The sequence below is a fragment of the Chinchilla lanigera genome, unplaced genomic scaffold (assembly GCF_000276665.1).
Source record: "Chinchilla lanigera isolate Chin_1 unplaced genomic scaffold, ChiLan1.0 scaffold00040, whole genome shotgun sequence".
In the NCBI taxonomy this organism is placed as follows: Eukaryota; Metazoa; Chordata; class Mammalia; order Rodentia; family Chinchillidae; genus Chinchilla; species Chinchilla lanigera.
In genome coordinates, this window is record NW_004955441.1 from 14,209,082 (window position 1) to 14,230,868 (window position 21,787).

A 21,787-nucleotide genomic window follows, 5' to 3' on the forward strand; every position below is an offset into this window, starting at 1 on the left:
GTTTCTCCATTGCTTTTTGTCCTTAAATAATATAGTAAGTTAGTATAATAAATGAATCATTATATTTTTTGATTGATTGGCTTGCTTTTTTTCTAAACAGGGTCTTGCTGTGCAGTTCAGGCTGGCCTGGAACTCACTATGTAGCCCAGGCTGGCCTAAAACTTGTGGCGATTCTCCTTCCTCAGACTCTCAAGTGCTAGGATTACAGGCGCATGCCACCACACCTGGCCATGTTTATATATTTTGTCTTTTTTTGAGACAGGGTCACGCTCTGCAGTTCAGGCTGGCCTTGAGCTCACTTTGTAGCACAGGCTGGTCTCAAACTCCCAAGGATCGTCCTGCCTCAGCCTCCTGAGTGCTGGGATTACAGACATGCGCCACCACACCCAGCTGGATTTTATGTTTTGGAAATATTTTATTTAAATATCATCTGTATCAGTTTATAAAAAGCAACATAAGTTCTTTGACACCATCCAGAAGTAGGAATTAATGTTTTGGGATGTGTTGTTTCATTCTTTATGTACAGTCAGTTCTTACTACTTGTTTTGTAATAAGTAATACTTATTTTGCAGACAGATTAGTTCCAGTGTGGAACAATTTGAGCATAACATGAATTTGACATTTGCTTGTGCGTGATTTGTCTGGGGAAACCCTGGCTGAATGCAGGGAACTGCATCCCCTGAAGTGCACAATGTCAGACTGTACGGCGCACACCCGGGTGTGTGCACCTGTCAGCTGCACCTGCGCACACGGCGCACTGCCCCTTCATCGCCCGCGAGGTGGCCACCCGTCTGCTGTTACGCAGTAACACAGGGTGCAGCCTTGCGAAGCCTGCCTCCATAGGCAGAGTGCAGGTCTTTCGCAGGGTGCATTATTTACTGTAGAAGTTACATATTTCCTAATCATTTTCCACGTGTAAAACTGCTAACATTTTTCCTGTGTTTCTGTCTTTTGAATTTGTTACTGATAAAGTTTGGGTATTGGGACCAATGCCCCCCATTTTGATTTTGGTATTTTAGAGACAGGGTCTCTGGCTGGCCTTAAACTCACTGTGTAGCCCAGACTGGCCTTGAACTTTGGTGAGCTGCTTGTCTCAGCCTCCGGAGTGTGGATTACAGGTGTGCGCCACCACACCTGCCCTGCCTTGTGTTGTTCTGTTTGCTTTGTTTTGTTTTTGTGGTGTGGTAAGTCCCCAGCTTACAAACCAGTTCTGTACTGAGAGAATCTTCAGAAATCGGATTCAGTCCTAATCCAACAAAACAAGCCTTACCTGGTGCACCTGTGAAAGTTCAAAGCGCGACTGTTCCCCAGTCAGGATTTACTGTCCTGAGGACTAAGCCTAGCACCTCACGCCGCCTGCTGACACTCCACCACAGAGTTGTCGTCCCGCTCCCAGACGCTGTGGTTTTGTTGGGCAATTTTACATCGTGCTGTGATGATTTTCAGGAGGACCTTTATGTGTTACAGCAGAACTGACTGTGTATAAGTCTAAGAGGGTATATTGCAGGATACAAATATGCATAGTACTAATTGTCAGCTGCTCTAATTTAATTCCTATTGTTTGACATTTCTTAAAAAATATTAAAAAGTGATCGCCATAATTTATCTTTATTTTTCTTGGTGTCATGGACTGAACCCTCAGCCAGCATGGTAGTGTTTAGGTAACATCTGCTGCTGTTTCACTATCCCAGGACATTATTATTTTATGTATTTATTTATTTATTTATTGTCTTTTTGAGACAAGGTCTCTCTGTGCAGTTCAGGCTGGCCTTGAGCTCACTTTGTAGCCCAGGCTGGTCTCGAACTCACAGTGATCCTCCTGCCTCAGCCTCCTGCCTCAGCCTCCTGCCTCAGCCTCCCGAGTGCTGGGATTACGGGCGTGCGCCACCACGCTTGGCCTATCCCAGGACATTATTATGCAGAAGCATTGAAGGTTTGTGACCTTTTGATTTTATTATACTAGAATTTCTAGGCCAGGCAATGCAGTTTTTCCCCTAATTATAAAGTAATAGTATAAAAGGTGAATCCCCAGTTTAACCAGTTTTTTTTTGCCCGTCCCTCTCCTCCTTTTTCTTCATCTTCCTCTTCCCTTCCACCACCCCCTCTCATCCCCCAGACTTTCCTCCTCCATGGTTGGCATTTTAAAAGCTTGACAAACTACTCTTTTGGGAAGTTTGTACTAAGAGTTTTGGTCACAAAAGTTTACAAGTAAATATTTTTGCACTCTGCTTTTTATTCTAGTGGCTAATACTTTTTTTTGTTTGTTTTGGTTTTTCATTTTTGAGACAGGGTTTCACTGTGCAGTTTAGGCTGGCCTTGAACTCACAGTAATCCTCCTGCCTCAGCCTCCAAGTGTTTGGATTACAGGCGTACACCATCACGACCGGCTGCTAATACATTTTGTTGGTACAGTTTAATAGAATATGGGTGCAGGATCTCTTGAATGGAGGGTTAGTAACTAAGGGAGGACTATCGGCCCAGGAATGACTCTAAAGCTGGGCATGTTGGACATGCCTGTAATCACAGCACTCGGGAGGCTGAGGCAGGGAGATCACTACAGGTTCAGGGCCAGCCTGGACTACATAGTGAAACCCTGTCTCAAAAAACAAATAAAATGAAAGCTTTTGTCATTTAAGATGAGTATAAAAGTTGTGAAGGTGATTGTCTCTAATGGGAGAATGGGAAAGATGTTATTTATTTAATTTCTGTTTTGAGAGTCACTGCGTAGTTCAGGCTGGCCTCAAACGTGTTGAAATTCTCTTGTCTCAGCTCTAAGGTGTTAAGATTATAGTCTTGCGAGTGAAATACAAGGCAGCTTTGTGTTGAAGCTCATTAACCATCATGAGTGAGTTGCCATGTTTTGATAGTTTACGTGCACTTTGACCGTTGACCTTATTGCTGATCTGATAGTCAAATTTGATAGATCCAGTCCCATGTTTCTGTAATTATTTTTGCCAATAATTTTAGTGTACTTACACTGTAAACTTTCATCACTGGTATTTTAATAGCCTTTTTTCTACTTAAATGGATTTTTAAATCAGTTTCATAAATGTAGTAAGAAGGTCAACTTTTCATTATACAACTTCCAGATTAGAATTAGTAGTACAAAGAATTAATCAAGGGAATGTGGGCAAGGAATGTATTATTTAAATCTTTGTTAATTAAAATTGATGTCTTTATATGACCATTTAATCAAGACTGGGTTGACTTTTCTCAGACCACATGGGATCTGTTTGGAAATGTGCTGGGGATTTAGCTCAGCGGCAAAGCGCCTGCCTGGCAAGCGCAAGGTCGTGAGTTCTGTTCCCGGTACCGGAGAAAAACCAAAATAAAAAAAAAAAAAAAAAAAAGAATGTGGCCTTGGGTCTGCGTCAGTGGGTGGGCACACTTCCGGAGACGTCCAGAGCTATGCTGTAGTTAATTTTGCTTCTTGTATTGCTTGTTCATTTAACTTGATTAGAAAGTCTTGGCGTCTGTTTCTTCTTTACCGTTAGCCTGCAGGTCAGCTGTAACTCCTTCCCTGTCTTCTTTTGTCCACTCAGTCACCAGGTCCCGTTGCTTCCACGTCCTGAACGCTTCGCCTCTGCGATCCTTCCCCACCAGCACCCAAGTCCAGCTGGAGTTTCTTCTCACCTGAAGCACTGTTACTGCAGTGCTCTCGCCAGTGCTCCTCTTGCTCCCTTTAACGCGTTCTCTTTGCTTTAGCCAACCATTGTAAAAACGTAAATATCAATGTGTCTTTAGTCTTTCTAAAACCCTTCAGACGGCTTTCATGGCTTTCAGGATTAAAATACAAACTGGCTTGAAACGGCCATCACAAATCATCACTTGGGCCTACTTCTCCCTCCTTTCCTTCCTAGTACTGACTGTCAGTACTGATTCCTTATCCTTTTTTTGCGGGGTGGGGGCGCTTTTTGAGACAGGGTCTTGCTCTGCAGTTCAGGCTAGCCTTGAGCTCACTTTGTAGCACAGGCTATTTGCAGTGATTCTCCTGCCTCAGCCTCCCGAGTTCTGGGGTTACAGGTGTGCGCCACCACGCCCGGCCTTATCCTTTTTTTTCAAATAGGTCCTGCTGTGTAGTTCAGCCTGGCCTACATGGCGACCCTCCTGCCTTAGCTTCCTGAGTGCCGGGGTTAACAGCCGTGAGCCACTGTGCCCGTCTGAACCACTTGCTCTTGGTATGTTCCTCTTGGGCATTCAGTTTATCCTTGTCATTGTAAGTTATGGTAAGATTTAGAAGTGATTAAATTATGCTTTAGATTGTTACAGAAATATTAATACTTGTGCCTATTGCCTGAAACATTGAAGCAGTTTATGAGGGGCACAGCTGCAGTTTTGTTTAGACGTTCATATACTACCCTGAGTTCAAGGGGTCTGTGACTCTTGGGTTAACATGTGTGTGGCTTTTTAGGTCTTGGTAACTAGTAAAGAGTATAGTTTTTCAAAACCTAGTTGGAAATTGGCAGCTGAGATTTAGTAGATGTTATAGCTAAAGGAAGGATCTCAAATTGCTAGTGAAAACCCGTGTAGTGGCTCACAGCTGTAGTCCCAGCACTCTCTAGGCTGAGGCACAACAACTACCAAGTTCAGCTACCAAGTTCAGACCCAACCTGGGCGAGTTAGTGAGACCTTGTCTCAGAGTAAAAAATTAAAATGGGCCAAGAATTTGCTTAGTGCGTAGGCCCTGGGCTCAGTCCCCCGTACAAAACCAAAACAAAACACAACACGGTGCTAGTAAAAGCTTGCAGATTTTGGGACAAATGACTTCATGAGGGAGTTAGGGATTTACAGATTCTAAGAAGCTGCCTCTGTATGTTTAAGGGGCTAGAGAACGTGTTGAGGGTGAGAGATTCTTATATACAGTATTTCTATAGTGTCGTGTGTACAGTATTCTCAAAAAGCCTTCAGAATTAGGAGCTAGAGAAGTAGCAGAGCTTATGGATAAAATAGCATTGAGACAGACTCAAAGTACATGGAAGTTTTTAAAGCATTGCTCAGAAAGCCTTGACAGACTAACAGAAACCCTGTCTCCATGATCCTTTGCACCCGGCCCTAGAGTCAGCGAACTCTCCTCAGGCTTACAATCTGAGACTTTTTTTTTCCCTTTGAGATGTGGGTCCTTTCTAGTATAGGCCCATTTCATTGAAATTATAAATCTGTACCAAGGAATAGAATTTGGTCCTTTCTTTTTCAAAATATTGACAAATGTTTTGCCCCTTTATCTGCATATCTTAACCTAGTGGGAAGTGTGGCGGCCATTAAGCAGCTCCTCTGAGGTCTTCGTTGCTAAGGCTTATTACCTTTGAAACACTGTGGGCGTGAACCAGTGCCACGCCTGTGATTGGCTGCCTCCGTCCTCCCGTTTCCCAGTAGCACGTGAGCTACTGGGAGAACGAACCAGGCATTGTAGCACAGCAGACACTATGTGGGCAAAGTGTTGTTTGTAGTCTGTCTAAATGTTTCACACATATGAACTGTTTTCTCAATTTATGTAAATGCTGTTGTGATTAATAATGAAATACGAATTTAAAAGCAGTTTTACTGACTTCTTAGTAGTTTGTCATCATTTTCTCAGTCAAGAGCTATAGAAATTTCTGGAAGTTTGGGAATTATTGTTTTAGAGTGAAATGCAATGTGCTAGAGACCACTTGGAAAATTCTTTCAACAAATTTACTAGAGATCAGAAAAATGAAGTCCTTTCATTATGCTAACAGTGATTCATACCAACTGTTGGGTTTCTTTTGAGTATCCAGCACTGTCCTAAAGTTGCATTTCGTTATCTCGCATGTCCACTTGCTGGGTAGTTCGTTATTATTCCGTTGTGCAGGCGAGGAAAGGGGCTCCAAGCAGCATGTCCTGGGTGATGGGCAGCAAGTGTGGGCAAGGCTGCCAGGGGCGCCCAGGCTCCACTCTGCTCTTCACACCGCCACCGTGTTGCTTCCCTTCCTTCTCCCCACGTAATTCTCAGCCCTGTCCTCCTCAGTCTCAAGCAGAGCTCCAGTGTGTGATGCAGCACTTGATCTAACTGCTGTTAATGGTAACCCCGTGTTAGGAATCGAAATTTGGAATGCGGGGCAAGTTGGAGGTCTTCTTTAAAGGCTATGACTGGGTTATTTGAGCCTTAAGAAATGAAATGCATTTGGTTCTAATGTCATATTTCTACATCTCTTAGCAGGCCTTAGGAGGGAAGTGACAGGTGTAGGGGCAATGTTTCATTAGTGGGAAGCTTTGAGTGCTAGTCCACGGCAGCTCCCTGTACCAGAGAAAGGATAAAAAAGCTGTGGTATTTTATACAATGGAGTACTCTTCAGCTGTAAAGAAAGATAAACCCGAGGCTTTTACAGGCAAATGGATGCAACGGGAGAAGGTGCTCATAAGTGAAATAAATCACACTCGCATGTGTAAAATTCGTATTGTCTTCCTAGTGTACGAAACTGAAAGAGTAAATAAGATCCAAAAGGTACAGTAGATACTGGGAAAAGGAAAGAAACTGCTCAAAAGGACAGAACAACTGGGATGGGGGAAAGGAGAAAAGAAAGGAAGGGAAAATTAAAAAAAAAATTTATATACACACACAAGATAGCTAAGATAATTGTACTACTAATTTCTTTTTTGTTTGTTTGTTTGTTTTTTGTTTTTTTTTTGGTTTTTCTCCGGTACCGGGAACTAAACTCACGACCTTGCGCTTGCCAGGCAGGCGCTTTTGCCGCTGAGCTAAATCCCCAGCCCCCTGTACTACTAATTTCTATTAGTTCATCGAAAGGAACAGTTAGTGCTTATATTTGATCAGTTTTGTATGCCTATATTTTGTAATCTGAGCAACTAGTTTGAAGGTAACAACATGCAATATAGTAGCCATCCTTAATTTCCTATCATTTTGTTTTGAAATTGTATATCATTTCTATTGTTTTTTTCTCTCTTTAAAAAAAATACTTTGAATGAAGACACTTAAGTAAGTAAAACTTTGGAGGCCTGCACTGTTTGTGACTTTTGGGTAATGATACTTGTTACCTCATTCAAGGTTGTGTGACCTGTGGTCTTGTTTATTCTTGTTTTTCCTTTCGTTTAGGAAGACACCAGGCATTGTTGTTGGCTGTGTTTGCGGCTCCTCTTGTTGACCTTCGTTCTGATTTCTCCAAGTTTCAGGAAATGATAGAAACGACTTTAGATATGGATCAGGTATGCAGTAGACAGTTTAATTCAAGCAGCAGAATATTTTTGAAAAGTAGAGAACAACCCAAAACAAAACAAAAAAAACCCACTAATATAAAATGTTTTCAGTTACCTAATTTTTGGCATTTTTCTGTGGTACCTTTGCCAGATGTGAGATTTGTGATGTGTGAGGTGTGATGGAAAGATACAGCACATGTTTACACTTAAAATTCGTTGTAGTGAAAGACACGTCACTACTAACCCTCCTGCACTGACCTCATCTTTCTTGCTGCTCTCTGAAGCAGCTCTGGAGGCGCTCTCTCGTGAGTGTCTTTCGGTTGTGCTGTCACAGCTGCTCCATGTCCTGAATGACTTTTCACGGTCATTTTGACCTGGAGGAAGAGCCAGAAGTTGCATGTACAGCACCAGGCCCAGTGATAAGGTCGCTGCGGTCACACAGAATGTCTCTGCAAGCCTGCCTTTCCCCTAGGTGCCACTCAGCAGCAACATCCACTGTATTTTTTATCTCTTCTCACAAAGATGTGAAAAGAGAATTTTCAGAACTGCTTCAGAAAATGGCAAGGACAGTGGGTATGTTCAAATCGAGTATTTTGTGGGGGATTAATTGCAGTGTGCCTTTCACTGTAATACATTTGGAAAAAATTAACATTCACCATGTTTTTTGGTTATACCTTGTGAAAGCAAGCACACACACAAAAGCAAGAGAAAATGTGACAAAATGTTAACTGGGGTATCTGAGTGAAGGGGATATACGGGAGTCAAGGGGAAGCTTCTGAGGCAGGGTCTCAGTTGCAGCCCAGGCTGGCCTTGACCACGGAGCCCATACTGGCCTCAAACGTGTGCCAATCTGCCTGCCTCAGTCTCCCCAAGTACTGGGCTAGCAGGCATGTGTCACCATGCCTGGATCATACTGTTCTACTCCGTTGTTAAAAAAAAAAACAATTTGACATATTAAAGAACTGCATTTTAACTTAGTTTTTCTAGCGGTGTAGGATGGAAGATTTGAAAAGCAACTGTGTAAGCATAATGGGAGGCATGAAATTGTACTTAGGTCTGTAGACTTTGAGGGTCTAAGGGCTGTTGTCTTTGTGTTTTAGTTCAGTGATGATCCAGCTGTAAGTAAAAGAACAAAGAGAGCTGTCTTGGCTGGGCATGGTGTCGTGTGCCTGTAATCCCAGCATTGGGAGGTTGAGGCAGGAGGATCCTTGGGAGTTGAGACCAGCCTGGGCTACAGAATGAGCTCAAGGCCAGCCTGAACTGCATAGTGAGACCCTGTCTCAAAAAGACAAAAAAAAAAAAAAAAAGAAGACAAGTGTCTATAACTGCGTCTTTTACACGACCTTCCTGACAAGCTCACTGTAGTTCCCAGCTGGAATTACAGAGGAGCTGATGGAGCAAGGGTTTTGCAGTAACCGTGCCCACGGCCTCCTTCTCACTCTCAATTCGTGCACAGAGAGCGCCATTTCTAATCCTGACCCGCTGGCCTCCGGCTGTCACACCTACGGCGCATGAGGTCAAGGCAGAGGGGCCATGTTGCCTTCTGTTTAAGTACAAAGACAAGAGAAACAGAAAACTGAGTGTCAAGCCAGGCGTGGTGATGCACACCTGTGATCCCGGCACTTGGGAGGCTGAGGCAGGTTCATTACCATGAGTTTGAATGTAGCAAAACTCTTTATTTATTTAATTTTTTTGGTACCTGAACTCGAACTCAGAACCTCATGCTTGCCAGGCAGGAGATTGTGCTGCTGAGCTATATCCCCAGCTCCTTGCAAGACCCTTTAAAAAAAATTTTAAAAAACAGTCATTTCAGTGGATAAATGTAAATATTAATACTGGGAATAATTATTGAATAGAAGTATCCTGGTTAAAGGAAATCTTATAATTAAATGTAACTAAATGATTTCATATATGCAGTTGACTTTCATTTTCTTTAATTCCAAAAGAGAAGGAAAATTATAGTCACTGGAAAAAAGAGAAGTAAATATAGGAATTGGTTGTAATCTTGTAATCTTAGCTCAGAGGAAGCTGAGGCAGGAGGACCATCAGAAGTTCAAGGTCAGCCTGAACTGTACAGTGAGCCTTTGTCTCATCCTCCTCCCCACAAATAGTAGTAGAAAGTACAGGCTGGGCATGGGATACACCTTGATCCCAGCCCTTCAGGATGCTGAGGAAGGAGGACTGCAGCCTGGGAGACTTAGCAGACCCTGTCTCAGAATAAAGAGGATGGAGATGGTAGTTCAGGGCGAGGCGGAAGAGGAGGGTACCAGGAGGAGGTGGAGAGGTGAACATAGGGCACGAAAACTTGCCCTTCTTCGTAGGGAAGCTCTCTGAGGTAAGGGGTTAATTTGTGTATAAAGTGGGAAAAGTTTCTGCAATAGGCAAATATATCCTGTATTTTTTAGCCAAATTTATAAAATGTGGTTTTGTTTTGTATCTGCTAAACATTTATTTATATGAACAAGTTGATATGCCAGAGCCTGAATATGTCTTTCTAAATTGTTTGACTTAGAAAATAGTGTTTTGAAAAAATTTTAAACTAGATTTCCTGTAAAAGTGATGCTGCAGAGAATATATACTTGAATTCTTCATGTTAAAGTATCAGTTTGGTGTGCTCAATTTTGGATTCTTTTTCATCACATGTGGGTTTGTTTGCATTAATATGTGCCCTGTGTATTTTGGATTCATTTTGTTTTTACCAGATCGCTGTCTGAAACTTAGATTTGCTCTGTGGTCTCTTGACTTTAAAAGTGCATGAGTACTTGGGCATCCGTAGAAACGCGTCAGTTTATAATGTGTTTCATGTAGGTGATGGGCGTGTTCCATGCTTTGGGTGCGTTACTTGCCACCTCTCGCCTAGGATAGCTTGCGTTTCAGCTCGCACTTGCTTTGTAATGAGTGATTTTAAGAGCTCAACTTTTAGGTCAATTGGAGGCAGAGAAGTGCTTCTGGGAGACGTCTGGATGCTGTGTGTTTTATGCCCTTGCTGAAGATGTTTGCCTTGCTTTGGTTGTGTGTGTAAACGTCCCTTTAAGTGGAAACATGTGAAGGTGTTCTCCAAGCTTCGGTGGCTGTAAGAGGGCCGGATAGACAGGTGAACAGCAAATACTAAGCTTTTCAGTGTTGCTGAACTCTATCCCTGAAGGAACCCAGAGCCCAGGGAAGGCTCTGTTAAAATGCTGCATTTGGTTTTGCCATCCTATATTTGTGTATGTGTATGTGTGTGTTTTGTTGTTATTTGTGCATATGTGTGTGTGTGTGTGTGTGTGTTGATTTTGAAACAACATCTCACTGTGTAGTCCAGGCTGCTCTTGTGCTCAAGATCCTCCTGCTTCAGTCTTAAAGGTGGGTACCACTACTCCTACCTTACCTTTGTTTTTCCAAATTGCTATAATCTTGCCTTAATATTGTAGAGCTCAAATTTAGACCGGTGTTCGATTTCCCTAGAGGGCTTGTCAAAACTAATTGCTAATCTCCAAGTTCAGAATCATTCCTCATGTCTATCACAGGGTTAGAGAATTTTCATTTAAGTTTGTACCCAAGTGTCCGAAACAAAGCCTTTTCTATCAAAAATAATGGACAACAGAGTGCGTATCTCTCTCATGAACTCTAGTCCACCGGGGCTGCCCTACTCCAGAGTTACGGGAAATGCCTGCTCAGTTTCGGTCCCGTGGACTAGACTGACCGCCAGAGGTGACTTAACAGCAGCTGAGGACTTTCAGTTCCGCACACCCCGCTTCCCTCCCTCAGCAGCGCTGCCCGGCAGCCCTTCAGCCCTCCCCTCCATCTGCTTAAACTAGCCAGCTGGGACAGGCTGGTAACCTTTGAACCAGACCGTGGGGCGGGGGAGAAGGTCAACTTCTCACAAGTTAGGAAATCAAGGAAGCCTGCAGCAGCGACTGTGCATGTCCGCTACCTCTGCCGCGCGCTGTAGTGAGCACATGCCCTTCTGCAGAAGTAAAACACCTTGCTGGGATTTCTTGTCCTCGTACCTTACTATCTGTCTGCACTGACAGAATGAGTCTGGCGTGTATTCCCAACACGGTTTTGTCCTTTGTTCTGTACATGTCTTCTTTTTAGAAAACATTTTACCCAACCAGTTAGTTGTTGATTTTGTATGACTTTTGGCACGTTCTTCCCAACTAGTTTTCTGGTTTATTTCACTCCTAATCCACCTCAGTTTGATTTAATGTCAGAGCTGCCAATTTAGATATGAACTGCCCTAACTTTTTTTCCTTCCTTTTTTTTGAGGCAGGGTCTCACTGTGAGGTTCAGGCTGGTCTTGAACTACTGTGTAACCCAGGCTGACCTTGAATTTGAAGCTATCCTCCTGCCTCAGCCTCCCGAATGCTGGGATTACAGGCATGTGCTGTCATGCCCAGCTTCAATCCAAATTTCTTAACCTGAAAGTAGAATTTTTATTAATTAATGATGTCAGGTTTAATTCTTTCTCTTAGATTTAGTGGTTGGGGCAAATTAAATTGACAATTAGTAAGAGAAAAGGATGTTGGAAATTGGGGCTTAGATACTATTGATATCTTAATATGGGGAGAGAGGAAGAGAACAGGTCCTTACAGGAAAACAGATGCCTTTCTAGAAAGATCATGGGCCCTTAACAAACAGAAGCGAGGGAGTGGTAGCGTTGTGAGTTTGGGCTTGACAGTTACTTCTCTTCTCATGAGAGAGCCAGTGTTGTCTGGTCCTTAGCAGGCATTTATGGCAAGTTCTTTTGAGAGCCCCTTCTTCATATCTGAAAATGCAGGGGTGGAAAACAACCATTAAAAACTTATTCTCACATGCCCACAACTTAAAATAATTACTATGCGTCATGTATTCTGACCGCCTTCAATGTTAATACTGTGCCAAGAAGACACAAGTCTGAGGTTTCTGTACTTTTTCCTCGGAGTAAATGAACGATTTGAAGTTAAACTCACATCATGGAGGGCTGTTCTGCAGAGCCCGGAACTCAGTGTATTCCAGCTCACATAGAGTCCAGAGGTGGGTAGTCTCTTCGCTGTTGCTTGATCCGGCCGCTCAGCCGTGCCGTCCTGAGGACAGGTCTCTTGATCGTGCCCATCTTTTGGGATTCTAATTTCAGCCAAGGTCCGTGCCTTGCTTGGCCCGCAGATGGCTGCCAGTCGCGTTTGGAAGTGTTACAAGCAGGAGTCCTCTCATTTGAGTTGTAGGACCAGCCGTGTGAATAGTGATTGCTGTCAGGGAGGCAGAGTGGGTGACTCACCCAAAGTAACCAGGGTGGCCAAGGAGTCTGCCTCCCTGCAGGAGAAGCTACACTGAGTCTGACCATGGTACAGGGGGGGCGAGGGAGGGCTGTTGTATAGACCACCGGCAGTGTCTTCTAGGACACTGTCCTGTGACTGTAGACTGCCGTGGTTTATAGCATGATACAGTCTGTTCAATAAATCGGATTCTTTGTTCACACCCACTGTAGATTCTCTAGAGAGTTGGCCTAGTGTAGTTTTGTTATTCTCATTTGCAAGCCTTTAAACTTGTCTCAGGTTATAAAGTGAATTCAACCCTTCACTGTCACTATGGATAGCTGTAATGAGTTCAAGCATTTAAATTACATAATTCAGGATCAATTTGAGGAAATCTCCAGGGAATACCAATTATTTCACAGAAAATTTCTGAATTTTCTGTGCACACTGTTTTCCAGCTGTGCACTTAGGAGTTCACGAGGTAAAGGATAGGTCACTTCCGTGAGTGGCTTTGTTAGCCCCCCCTTTAGATTTAGCTGTGTGTATAATATTTGTAGCTGCTTTCCGTAAACCTTATAAAATACTTTTTCTATTTTTGAAATAAATATAGCTCAAAACTATCCCAAGATACAAGGTTCGAAGAGAACAATGAGTTTTCAAAAAAATTAAATAATTTCTTTTAGATTGGGTTATTCAGTGAACTTTGTGCTGCATTTGAACCATCTTTGAATATTGGTTTCACATATATTTTTATTGTCTTACTACTGGAAATATAGTAATTCTTTATTGAAAATACTGAGACAGGAAGGTGGGATTTTAAAAAAAAGATGAGCTGTTTTTTGTTTTTTGCTTTTTTCAAATTTTTAATTTTTAAATTTTTTTTTTTTTTTCTGGTACTGGGAATTGAACTCACGACCTCGCGCTTGCCAAGCAGGCACTGTGCTGCTGAGCTAAATCTCTAGCCCCTCTTTTTTTTTTGTCTTTTTTGGGACGGGGTCTCGCTGTGCAATTCAGGCAGGCCTTGAGCTCACTTTGTAGCCCACGCTGGTCTCAACCTTGTGAAGATCCTCCTGCCTCAGCCTCCCGAGTGCTGGGATCACAGGTGTGTGCCACCATGCCCGGCTGATGGGCTGTTTTTTAAAAAGCCACGGTTGTACATTCCTGATGTGATGGCGTTACTGCGTGAGAATACGTAAGTTGCAGAGGTGGTGTGCAAGAGTGCTTCACAGTGCTGGTCCTCAGAAATGAAAAAATACAAAAAGGAAGGCATGTTGAGCCAAAACTCCTGGGGAGGAGCCTCTGAAATAAAAGTGTACGGAGCTTTTAGAGACACCACCCAGAACGAGCCAAGGACAAATGCACGCCGCGCAGCAGCAGGGGTAGGGTACAATGGGACGTGTCCACTCGGCGGGAGCTGAGCGCTTCCTTTATCAGTGCGAGTTTGGGGAAGGGAAACGTGAGTTCTTCCCATTGCGTTTATACTGGCTGTGATGAGAGGGGCAGGAGCACAGGACGCAGGGAGCGCGTGGGGTGGGGCGACTCCTAGAAGTCGTTGCTGCTTCTGGATTGCGTGAGGGTGTTAGGAGGAAAAGAGCATCTATCTAGGGCAGTAGTGGCGAACCTAGGGCACTTGGGCCGCAGCCAGTCGTTTGTTATCATTGAAAGCTCTAAAAGGTTCCCCATCACTAACCTGGGGGGGTCACGATGGCATTGGAATTACAGGTTATAAAGTCCTCTTCCCTCCATGTGCGGCTCGCTGGTTCCCCTGTCCTTAAGTTGTGTTTAGGACATGGCAGAATTTTTGTCTTACAGGTAGTATTCATAGTCTACCTATTTAGAATGAACATGTTGGCTTTTTTTTTTTTGGCTTATCTTTTTAACACAAATTATAGATTATAGAACACTGCTATAGTAAAATAGATACATATTTATAAAGAATTCAGATAATGCAGAAAGGGAGAGAGAAAAGAATTAAAAATAATCCCCACATCTACCACCCAGAAACAACTTGTGTTAACATTAAGCCATTTCTCAACTTCGGGCAGTATTGAGGGTTGTGAGGACAGGCCCTGAACAGTGGTGTGATTATGTCTATCTTGTACTAGGTACGAACCAGGAGTGTAGTTGAACGCATGGTTTAGTCTCTCACAACAAGGTATTGCTCCGTTCAGAATGCCCACAGTGGCCCTTGCTGAGAAGTAGGTAAAGATTTTTTTTAAGGTGTATGCAGATAGATGGTAGATATATTAAAGAAAGGAGCTCATATTGTGGGTGCTATTTCTAATTTTAAAAGAATTCCATTTAATGTTAGTTAACTATACCAAAAAGAAAAATTTACTGAAGGAATTGTTGAACTTCAAATGAACGATTTTTTTTTCCCCCACAACCATCACAATAGGAGGGGAAAAATAATCTAAAATATAGGTTAAAAAATTAAGTTAGAGTAGTCAGGCTTGGTGGCGCAAACCTGTAATCCCAGCTCTTGGGAGCCTGAGGCAGGAGGATCATTGTGAGTTCGAGACCAGCCTGGGCTACAAAGTGAGCTCAAGGCCAGCCTGAACTGCACAGTGAGACCCTGTCTCAAAAAGACAAAAAATAGATAAGTAAGTAAATAAGTAAGTTAGAAGAAAATATGAAGAGATTGGAGGAATGGATCTTTGCTTTCCATGTAACTCCCAGCCACCTGTCTGCAGGCCTGCTGTATTTCACTTCCTACCTCACACACAGACTATTGTAGCAAAGGACAGCAAATGGTGAGAAGTGGCTCTACAGAGGAAAAGGGGTTGGACTGCCCAGTTCTGAACTGTAGGAATGTGAGTAGGAAATACATGGTTACTAAGATTTGTTCTTGTTCTGGTGTCGAGGTTCTTGCTTTTTGTTTTTGTATTTTGGAGTGCTGGGGACCTAACCAGGGAGCTAACTATTACTAAGGTTTGTTATGTAGACAAGTCTTCCTCATGTGAAAAGAAACCATCATTTACAAATGAAGTTTAAGGCCTGCGTTTTGGTTTTAGTTTATAGTTCAGGCTAGCTTTGAATTCACTGTGTAGCTCAGGCTGGCCTTAAACTTGTAGCAATCAATCTTCCTGCCTCAGCCTCCCGAGTACTGGGATTACAGGCATGCACCACTATGCCTGGCAAATCCTGCTTGCAGAGTCCCTCCTATATTGGCTGTTTCTCAGTTGCCTTCAGCTCAAGATAATCTTTATGCCAGCCAGGTGTGGTGGTGTATGCCTGAAATCCCAGCACTTTGGGAAGCTGAGGCAAGAGGACTGTAAATTAAAGTCCCACCCAAGCAATTTAGCAAGACCATGTCTCAAAATTAAAAGGGCTGGGGATATACTTCAGTGTGAAAGACTGGGTTCAGTCACCAGTATGGCAACAAACAAATACATAGATAAAGAGATAATTCTTATGTCTTTAGGGAGTAGCACATTTTGATCTTCATTATAGTCTTTGATTTATGCTTGATGAGAATATCTGTCTTCTATTTTTATTGTTGAATAACTTGATCCAGTAGTTTAGTTTCCTAAAGTTTTGGGGGTGATACGCCATTATCTTCTAGGTATTGATGAAATGTCCATTACTACTTTGATTTATTACCATTCCTGAGTGACTGGCTTTTTCTGCCTAGATAATCCGAACAGTTCTTCATTTTCTTCCTGTTTTTCTTCAGGCTTTGTTCTTTTCCTTATTTATTTATTAATTATTTATTTGTTGTTTGTGAGACAGGGTTTTCCTACGCAGTGCAGGCTGGCCTTGAACTTCCTGTGTAGCTCAGGCTGACCTCGAACTCACTGTGATACTCATGCCTCAGCCAGGTACTGGAGTGTACTGTTCTGCTCACTCTCGCCCCTTTCCTCTGGCCCTCCTGGGCCTTGTTTTTCCCACTCCTCGCTTCTTCTACCCACTTTCCTCTTGGGGGGTATCATACATTTAAAAAAATAGATTGCAAAGTACTTGTCATAAAATGACTCAGTACTCACTACAGAGTCTAGTTTGTACAAACCTCTCCGTGGAAATTCATGTTATCCTAAAATGGGTGTTTGTTATAATTTTCATGTATTTTATTATTGTAGCATGAACTGTTGGTTAACTTTATAAATATTATCTTGTCAGTATTTTGATTGAAATTGCATTTACCTGGGTGTGGAGGTGCATGCCTGTAATCTCCAGTACTCGGGAGACTGAGCCAGGAGGATCACTGTGAGTTTGAGGCCAGCCTGGGCTACATAAGTGAGTTCAAGGCCAGTCTGGACTACATAGTGAGACTTGCACTGCATAGTGAGACCCTCCCTCAAAAAGAACAAAACAAACAAAAAATCCAAAAAAAGAAAGAAAGAAATTACTTTTAAAAGTTAATTCATGGAGAGTTGACATCATTACAGCATTGAGTCTACCCATGAGCAGTATGTCTTTAACCCCCACCCCTAAATCATGACCAGTTTTTCACATTGATGTATGATGACTATTCAGTTCCTCTGCGCTTTTGCCATGCTTAGCAGTGGACTCTTGGCTTACAAACCCAGTTCATTTGTGAGGGCTGGTTTGTAAGTCAAGACTATTTTTCCCATAAGAAATTATGCAAATACCCATAATGCATTCCGCACCTCCCAAAGCACCCCTTAACTAACCTTTTCATAATAAAAAAGCGTTGTGTAATGTGCATAATTTGCCAGAAACGCCAATAATTTTCCCAGTGTATTCATCAGGAGGTTATAAAATGTGCCTAGTTTACCAGAAACAATTTCAGACTGCAGTCACCATTCAAGTTGACACCTTTGAGGGTGATGTGCCATTATCCTCTCACTAGGTACTGAGGAAATGTCCGTTTCTATTTTGATTTATTACCATTCCTCCGAGTGACTGGCTTTTTTTGCCTAGATAATCCAAAAAATTCTTCATTCTCTTCTTGTTTTTCTTCACGCTTTGTTCTTTTTCTTATTTCATCTTTGGCTTGCAGGAAGGGAGGATGAAATGGGAGGAGGTTATTGTTTGGAAGGAGAGTCCCCTTCCATAAGAATAGCAGGAGCGGGGCCTGGTGGCACACGCCTGAAATCCCAGCACTCGGGAGGCTGAGGCAGGAGGATTATTGCAAGTTCGAGACCAGCCTGGGATACAAAGTGAGCTGAAGGCCATCCTGAACTGCATAGCGAGACTGTCTCAAAAAGACAAAACCCCAACAATGTAAGAGCATCAGGAATCTGGTGTCTGGTGTCCTTTCTCTCCTTGGAAGAGCCCGTAGCCCACTAGGACCTGCTTCTGGCTCACTGGGTCTCAAACTTTCCAGAAGTAAAAATTGGTCTAAGGTTGTCTGTCGTCTTTAGCACTGTTCCATAGTATGACATAACATTGTCATTAAGCAAGTGAATGCAACCATTGGCTTTTTCTCTGTCTGGGTGGGTTTTCTCTATAAATGTTCCTAATTCTGTCCATTTCTTCAGGATTTCCTTTATTTCAGAACTGTGCTGTGCTGATGGTTGGTTCTCCCTTTCCTCTTCAGAAAGCTCCTCAAAAGTTCCTAAGTTCCTCTGTAACAGCTCCTCTGAGTGTTCCTCCACCAGTTCCTCAGCGTCACCACGGTCTCCCTGTGAGCCTGTGGAGTCTCCTGTCGTGACAGTTACGTCAACCACAGGATCCACTGAAGGTTCCTCTGCACAGCCTTCGGAGTCTCTCCTGTATAATTTTAGGCCACACTTCTTCAGGCAGATCTCGGTGTCCTTAGACATTGGCCGAGGATTTCTTAATTAATCCCACACAGGAAAGGATGTTGTAGTGTCCCTTCCAGAATTCTTCAAGGGTTAAGTCTGTATCTGAGAGCATGTGGAAGCACTTCAGGACCAGTTCCCTGTGCACAGCTTCTTAACATTAGCTGTAACCTGCTGGTCCACAGGCTGCACAGCAGAGGAGTGTGCTAGGTGGGAGGAACTCGACGGAGAGCCGTGGGAATTCTTCAGCCAGTTCTTTCACATCTCACGGGTGACAGGAGCATTGTCCATGAGGAAGAGAGCTGCGAGTGACGGAAGACCTCCCTGATGCACTCCAGAGAGAGTACTCCTGTTACCCAGGCTTTTGCGTTAGATTTCCTCGTGACCCAACCTGTTCTTCATGACATGATGTTTTCTCCCGGGACTCAGAGTGATAACCCGAGAGAGGCTTTGTCTGAGGTCACCACTCGCAGCGACACGTAGCAGTAAGTTTGGCCTGTCCCTCATGGGCTCGTGGCCTGGCATTTTCTTCTCTTCCTGGGTGCTCCTGGGCATTTTCTTCCAGAAAAGGTCAGTTTCATCACAGTTGAAATCTTGATGAGAACGAAAGTCGTTGCTCTGTGTCATCGTTTTGAAGTGGTGTATGTAATTTCCAGCAGCCCTTTTATTAGCACCGGCTGCTTCACCACCGTCTAGTTACACTGTGGACCCCAGTTCTTGCTTTAAAATTGTGAAACCACCCCTTTCTGGCACAGAATGTTTCCCCATTATCACTCATTGGTGGATTATCAATGAATTATCCTTTACGAGACTTGCACTTACAGCCCTAGCTTTTTCACAAACTATAGACTCAGGTAGGTTCCGCCTGACATTTGCCTGTCATTTATCTGCACTGAGTAGCCTTTCTGCCTTGTCTGACACTGTTGATCATGACTTACTAATTTGAGTACCACATTTTGCAATGCTAGCTTTCTTTTTTTTTTTTTTTTCTTTTAACTATGTGTGTGGGGGCGGGTACTGGGAATCAAACTCATAACCTTGCACTTGCTAGGCAGGCCCTTGAGCCAATGAGCTATATCCCTGGCCCATTTTTTTTTTTTTGGTACTGGGAATCAAACTCAGGACCTTGTGCTTGCCAGGCAGGCGCTTGTGCCGCTGAGCTGTATCTGCAGCAGGCAACGCTAGCTTTCTTATACAGACCTTTTCTCTCTGAGAGGTGGTGGGTTTTGAGATGCCATGCGTATTAGTGAGATCTGTCATACAAATGTGCTTTTGTATTTCTCCAGTTTCCTTCTTTTTCATTGTGACTACTTTCTTTGCCTTCCCTTCCTTAGCTTCTCTAGCTTTGGGGGGCCATTTTGATAGTAGTAATCGTAGTGATTATATAAATCACTGACCAAAATCGCGTCCACACACATGTGCATCTGGGCTCAGGCTGACCCTTACGTATGGTTTTCTGGCATGGAGAATCTTTGAGGGTACAATTTTTGTTGACAGTTATTCTTCCTTAATACCTATACGATCCCTTGGGCTGTGTTTTGGTTTGCATTATTTCAAGGGTTTAGAGGTGTGGACTAGTTCCAGGTATGGACTACTTTTGCTTCTTTGGGTCCAAAGGTAGATTTCTACCCATACTCTATGTTTTCTTAAATGCAGAATTTCTGTCTTTGACCAATTTTGGAAAATAATCAGTCATTATCTTAGAATATTGCGTTCCTTCTTCATTTTCTGAAACTGAATGGACTGTGTTGGACTTCCTTGCCGGTGTCCCAGTGCTGCTCTTCGGGGTGCTCCAGCTCTTCTAGTTTCACTGGGTCTCTTTCGCTCTACCATGTCAACTGGTCCATCAGTTCCTCTAAGCCTAACCCAGCAATTACGTTTTTTATTTATAAAAGTTATTTGGGGGGCTGGGGATTTAGCTCAGCGGCAAAAGCGCCTGCCTGGCAAGCACAAGGTCGTGAGTTCAGTTCCCGGTACCGGAGAAAAACCAAAAAAAAAAAGTTATTTGTCTCAATTTTAGCTCTACCTAGTTTCTTTTAAAAAGTAGTTCCTTCTTATTTCTTTAAATGTTTAAATGTACATATTTATTCCATGTGTGAATTTTGGGGTGTTTGTTTGCTTGTTTGTACTTGGTGCTGGGGGTGAACCCAGCGCCTCGTTCGTGCTGACCATATGCTGTTACTGAACTCCACCTCCAGCTCTTTCTAGGGTTTTAATCTGCTCTGTTTCCGTTGAAACTTACTTTGGGAGGGAGAAAGACCTTGCTGTTGGTGGCGTGTTTCCCTTGGATTGGTATGTTTAGGTTATGAATTCCTGTTTAGGTGAATTCTGTGTCAGTCGCACAGACAAGTCATACGTATTCTCCTAGACAAAATGGTTTGGCTTTTGACAAATACCCAACAATGTAATTAGCCAAAGAAAACCTGTTTTTTTTCCTTAATATTGGGGGTTGCCCCGCACTTGTGAAGCAAGCCACTAACCTGTACCCTAACTTACTGAGAAAAAAATTTATTTTTGATCTTTTTGAGACAGGGTCTCACTATGCAGTTCAGGCTGGCCTTGAGCTCACTTTCTAGCCCAAGCTGGTCTCGAACTCGCATCGATCCTCCTGCCTCAGCCTCCTGAATGGTGGGATTACAGGCGTGCGCCACCACGCCTGGCAAGAAATGTTTTGAGAGAGGGTCTCACTGAGTTTCCCAGACTGTCCAAAAACTTGTGATCCTTCTGCCTCAGCCTCTCCACTAGCTGGGATTATAGGCATGTGCCATCATACCTGGCTAGGAAGATTGCTTCTCGGCCTGGAGCTTTCCAGGTTTATTATTGTGAAGATTGAGCTGCGAGAAGAAAAACCCAGGATAGATAATAGCAGCTTAAGCAAGATGAGAGGTTGAGTGTTCATAAAAGTCACCAGCGCCAGGCTGGCATGTAGGTGGCAGCCCCTCTGTGTCTTGGACCAGGCTTCTCCTCTGTTGCTCTGCCACCCTCAGGGTTTTGCTGTCCTCTTCAAAGTACAGGCTGATTTCACTTTATCTTCACTCCAGCATGTAGGAGAGAGCCAGAGGAGACCACCACACACTCTGAAGTTAACTCATCGTTTCTGCTCCCATTCTGTTGGCCAAAATTTATTCAGAAGCTACATCTAGCTGCAAGGGAAGCCGGGAAATGTATTCTTTGTTGTTAGTTATGATCCCTACTAAAAGTGATCACTTCTAGTCACTGGAGGAGGGCATAATAGGAAAAGCCAGTGACTAGTGTCCTTTTTAACTGCAGCACAAATAGTAGGTAGTTGAAACCCAAGCCCTGATGTTGGTAGACTTTTACTCACAGACTGACAGGGAGGAGATTCTGCCCCCATGGTCCTTCCCCAAGAGCCCAGGCTGATGGAGGCAGGTTTCCTTTTGGTGGCCATTTGTTGTGAAATACATCTAAAACACTGCCCCCTGGCTTCCTGTCTAAAACACTGCCCTCCGGCTTCCTGTCTAAAACACTGCCCTCCGGCTTTCTGTGGTGTTACACTCTGTGCTTTCTGTAGGGGCTCAGAGCTGTAGTTTTCTCAGTGCAGTTGTACATTTATGTAGAAAAAGGCTTATATTTATCCAGTATTTCTAAGGTAGTGGAGCTTTTAACTTAATCACTAAAGACACGCAGTAGCTGGGCATGGTGACTCAGGCCTGTAATCCCAGCCCTTGGGAG

At 43.3% G+C, this 21,787-nt stretch overlaps 1 protein-coding gene across 1 annotated transcript in view; it reads left to right on the forward strand.

Moving 5' to 3' along the window:
• The window catches only part of Msh2 (mutS homolog 2), a gene marked incomplete at its 5' end in the record, with an annotated part of 59,294 nt that overhangs the window by 20,767 nt on the left and 16,740 nt on the right, over window positions 1-21,787 (forward strand). The window contains 1 exon segment of the mRNA XM_005390991.2: window positions 7,070-7,179. Within this exon segment, the coding sequence (XP_005391048.2) occupies window positions 7,070-7,179 (110 nt within the window).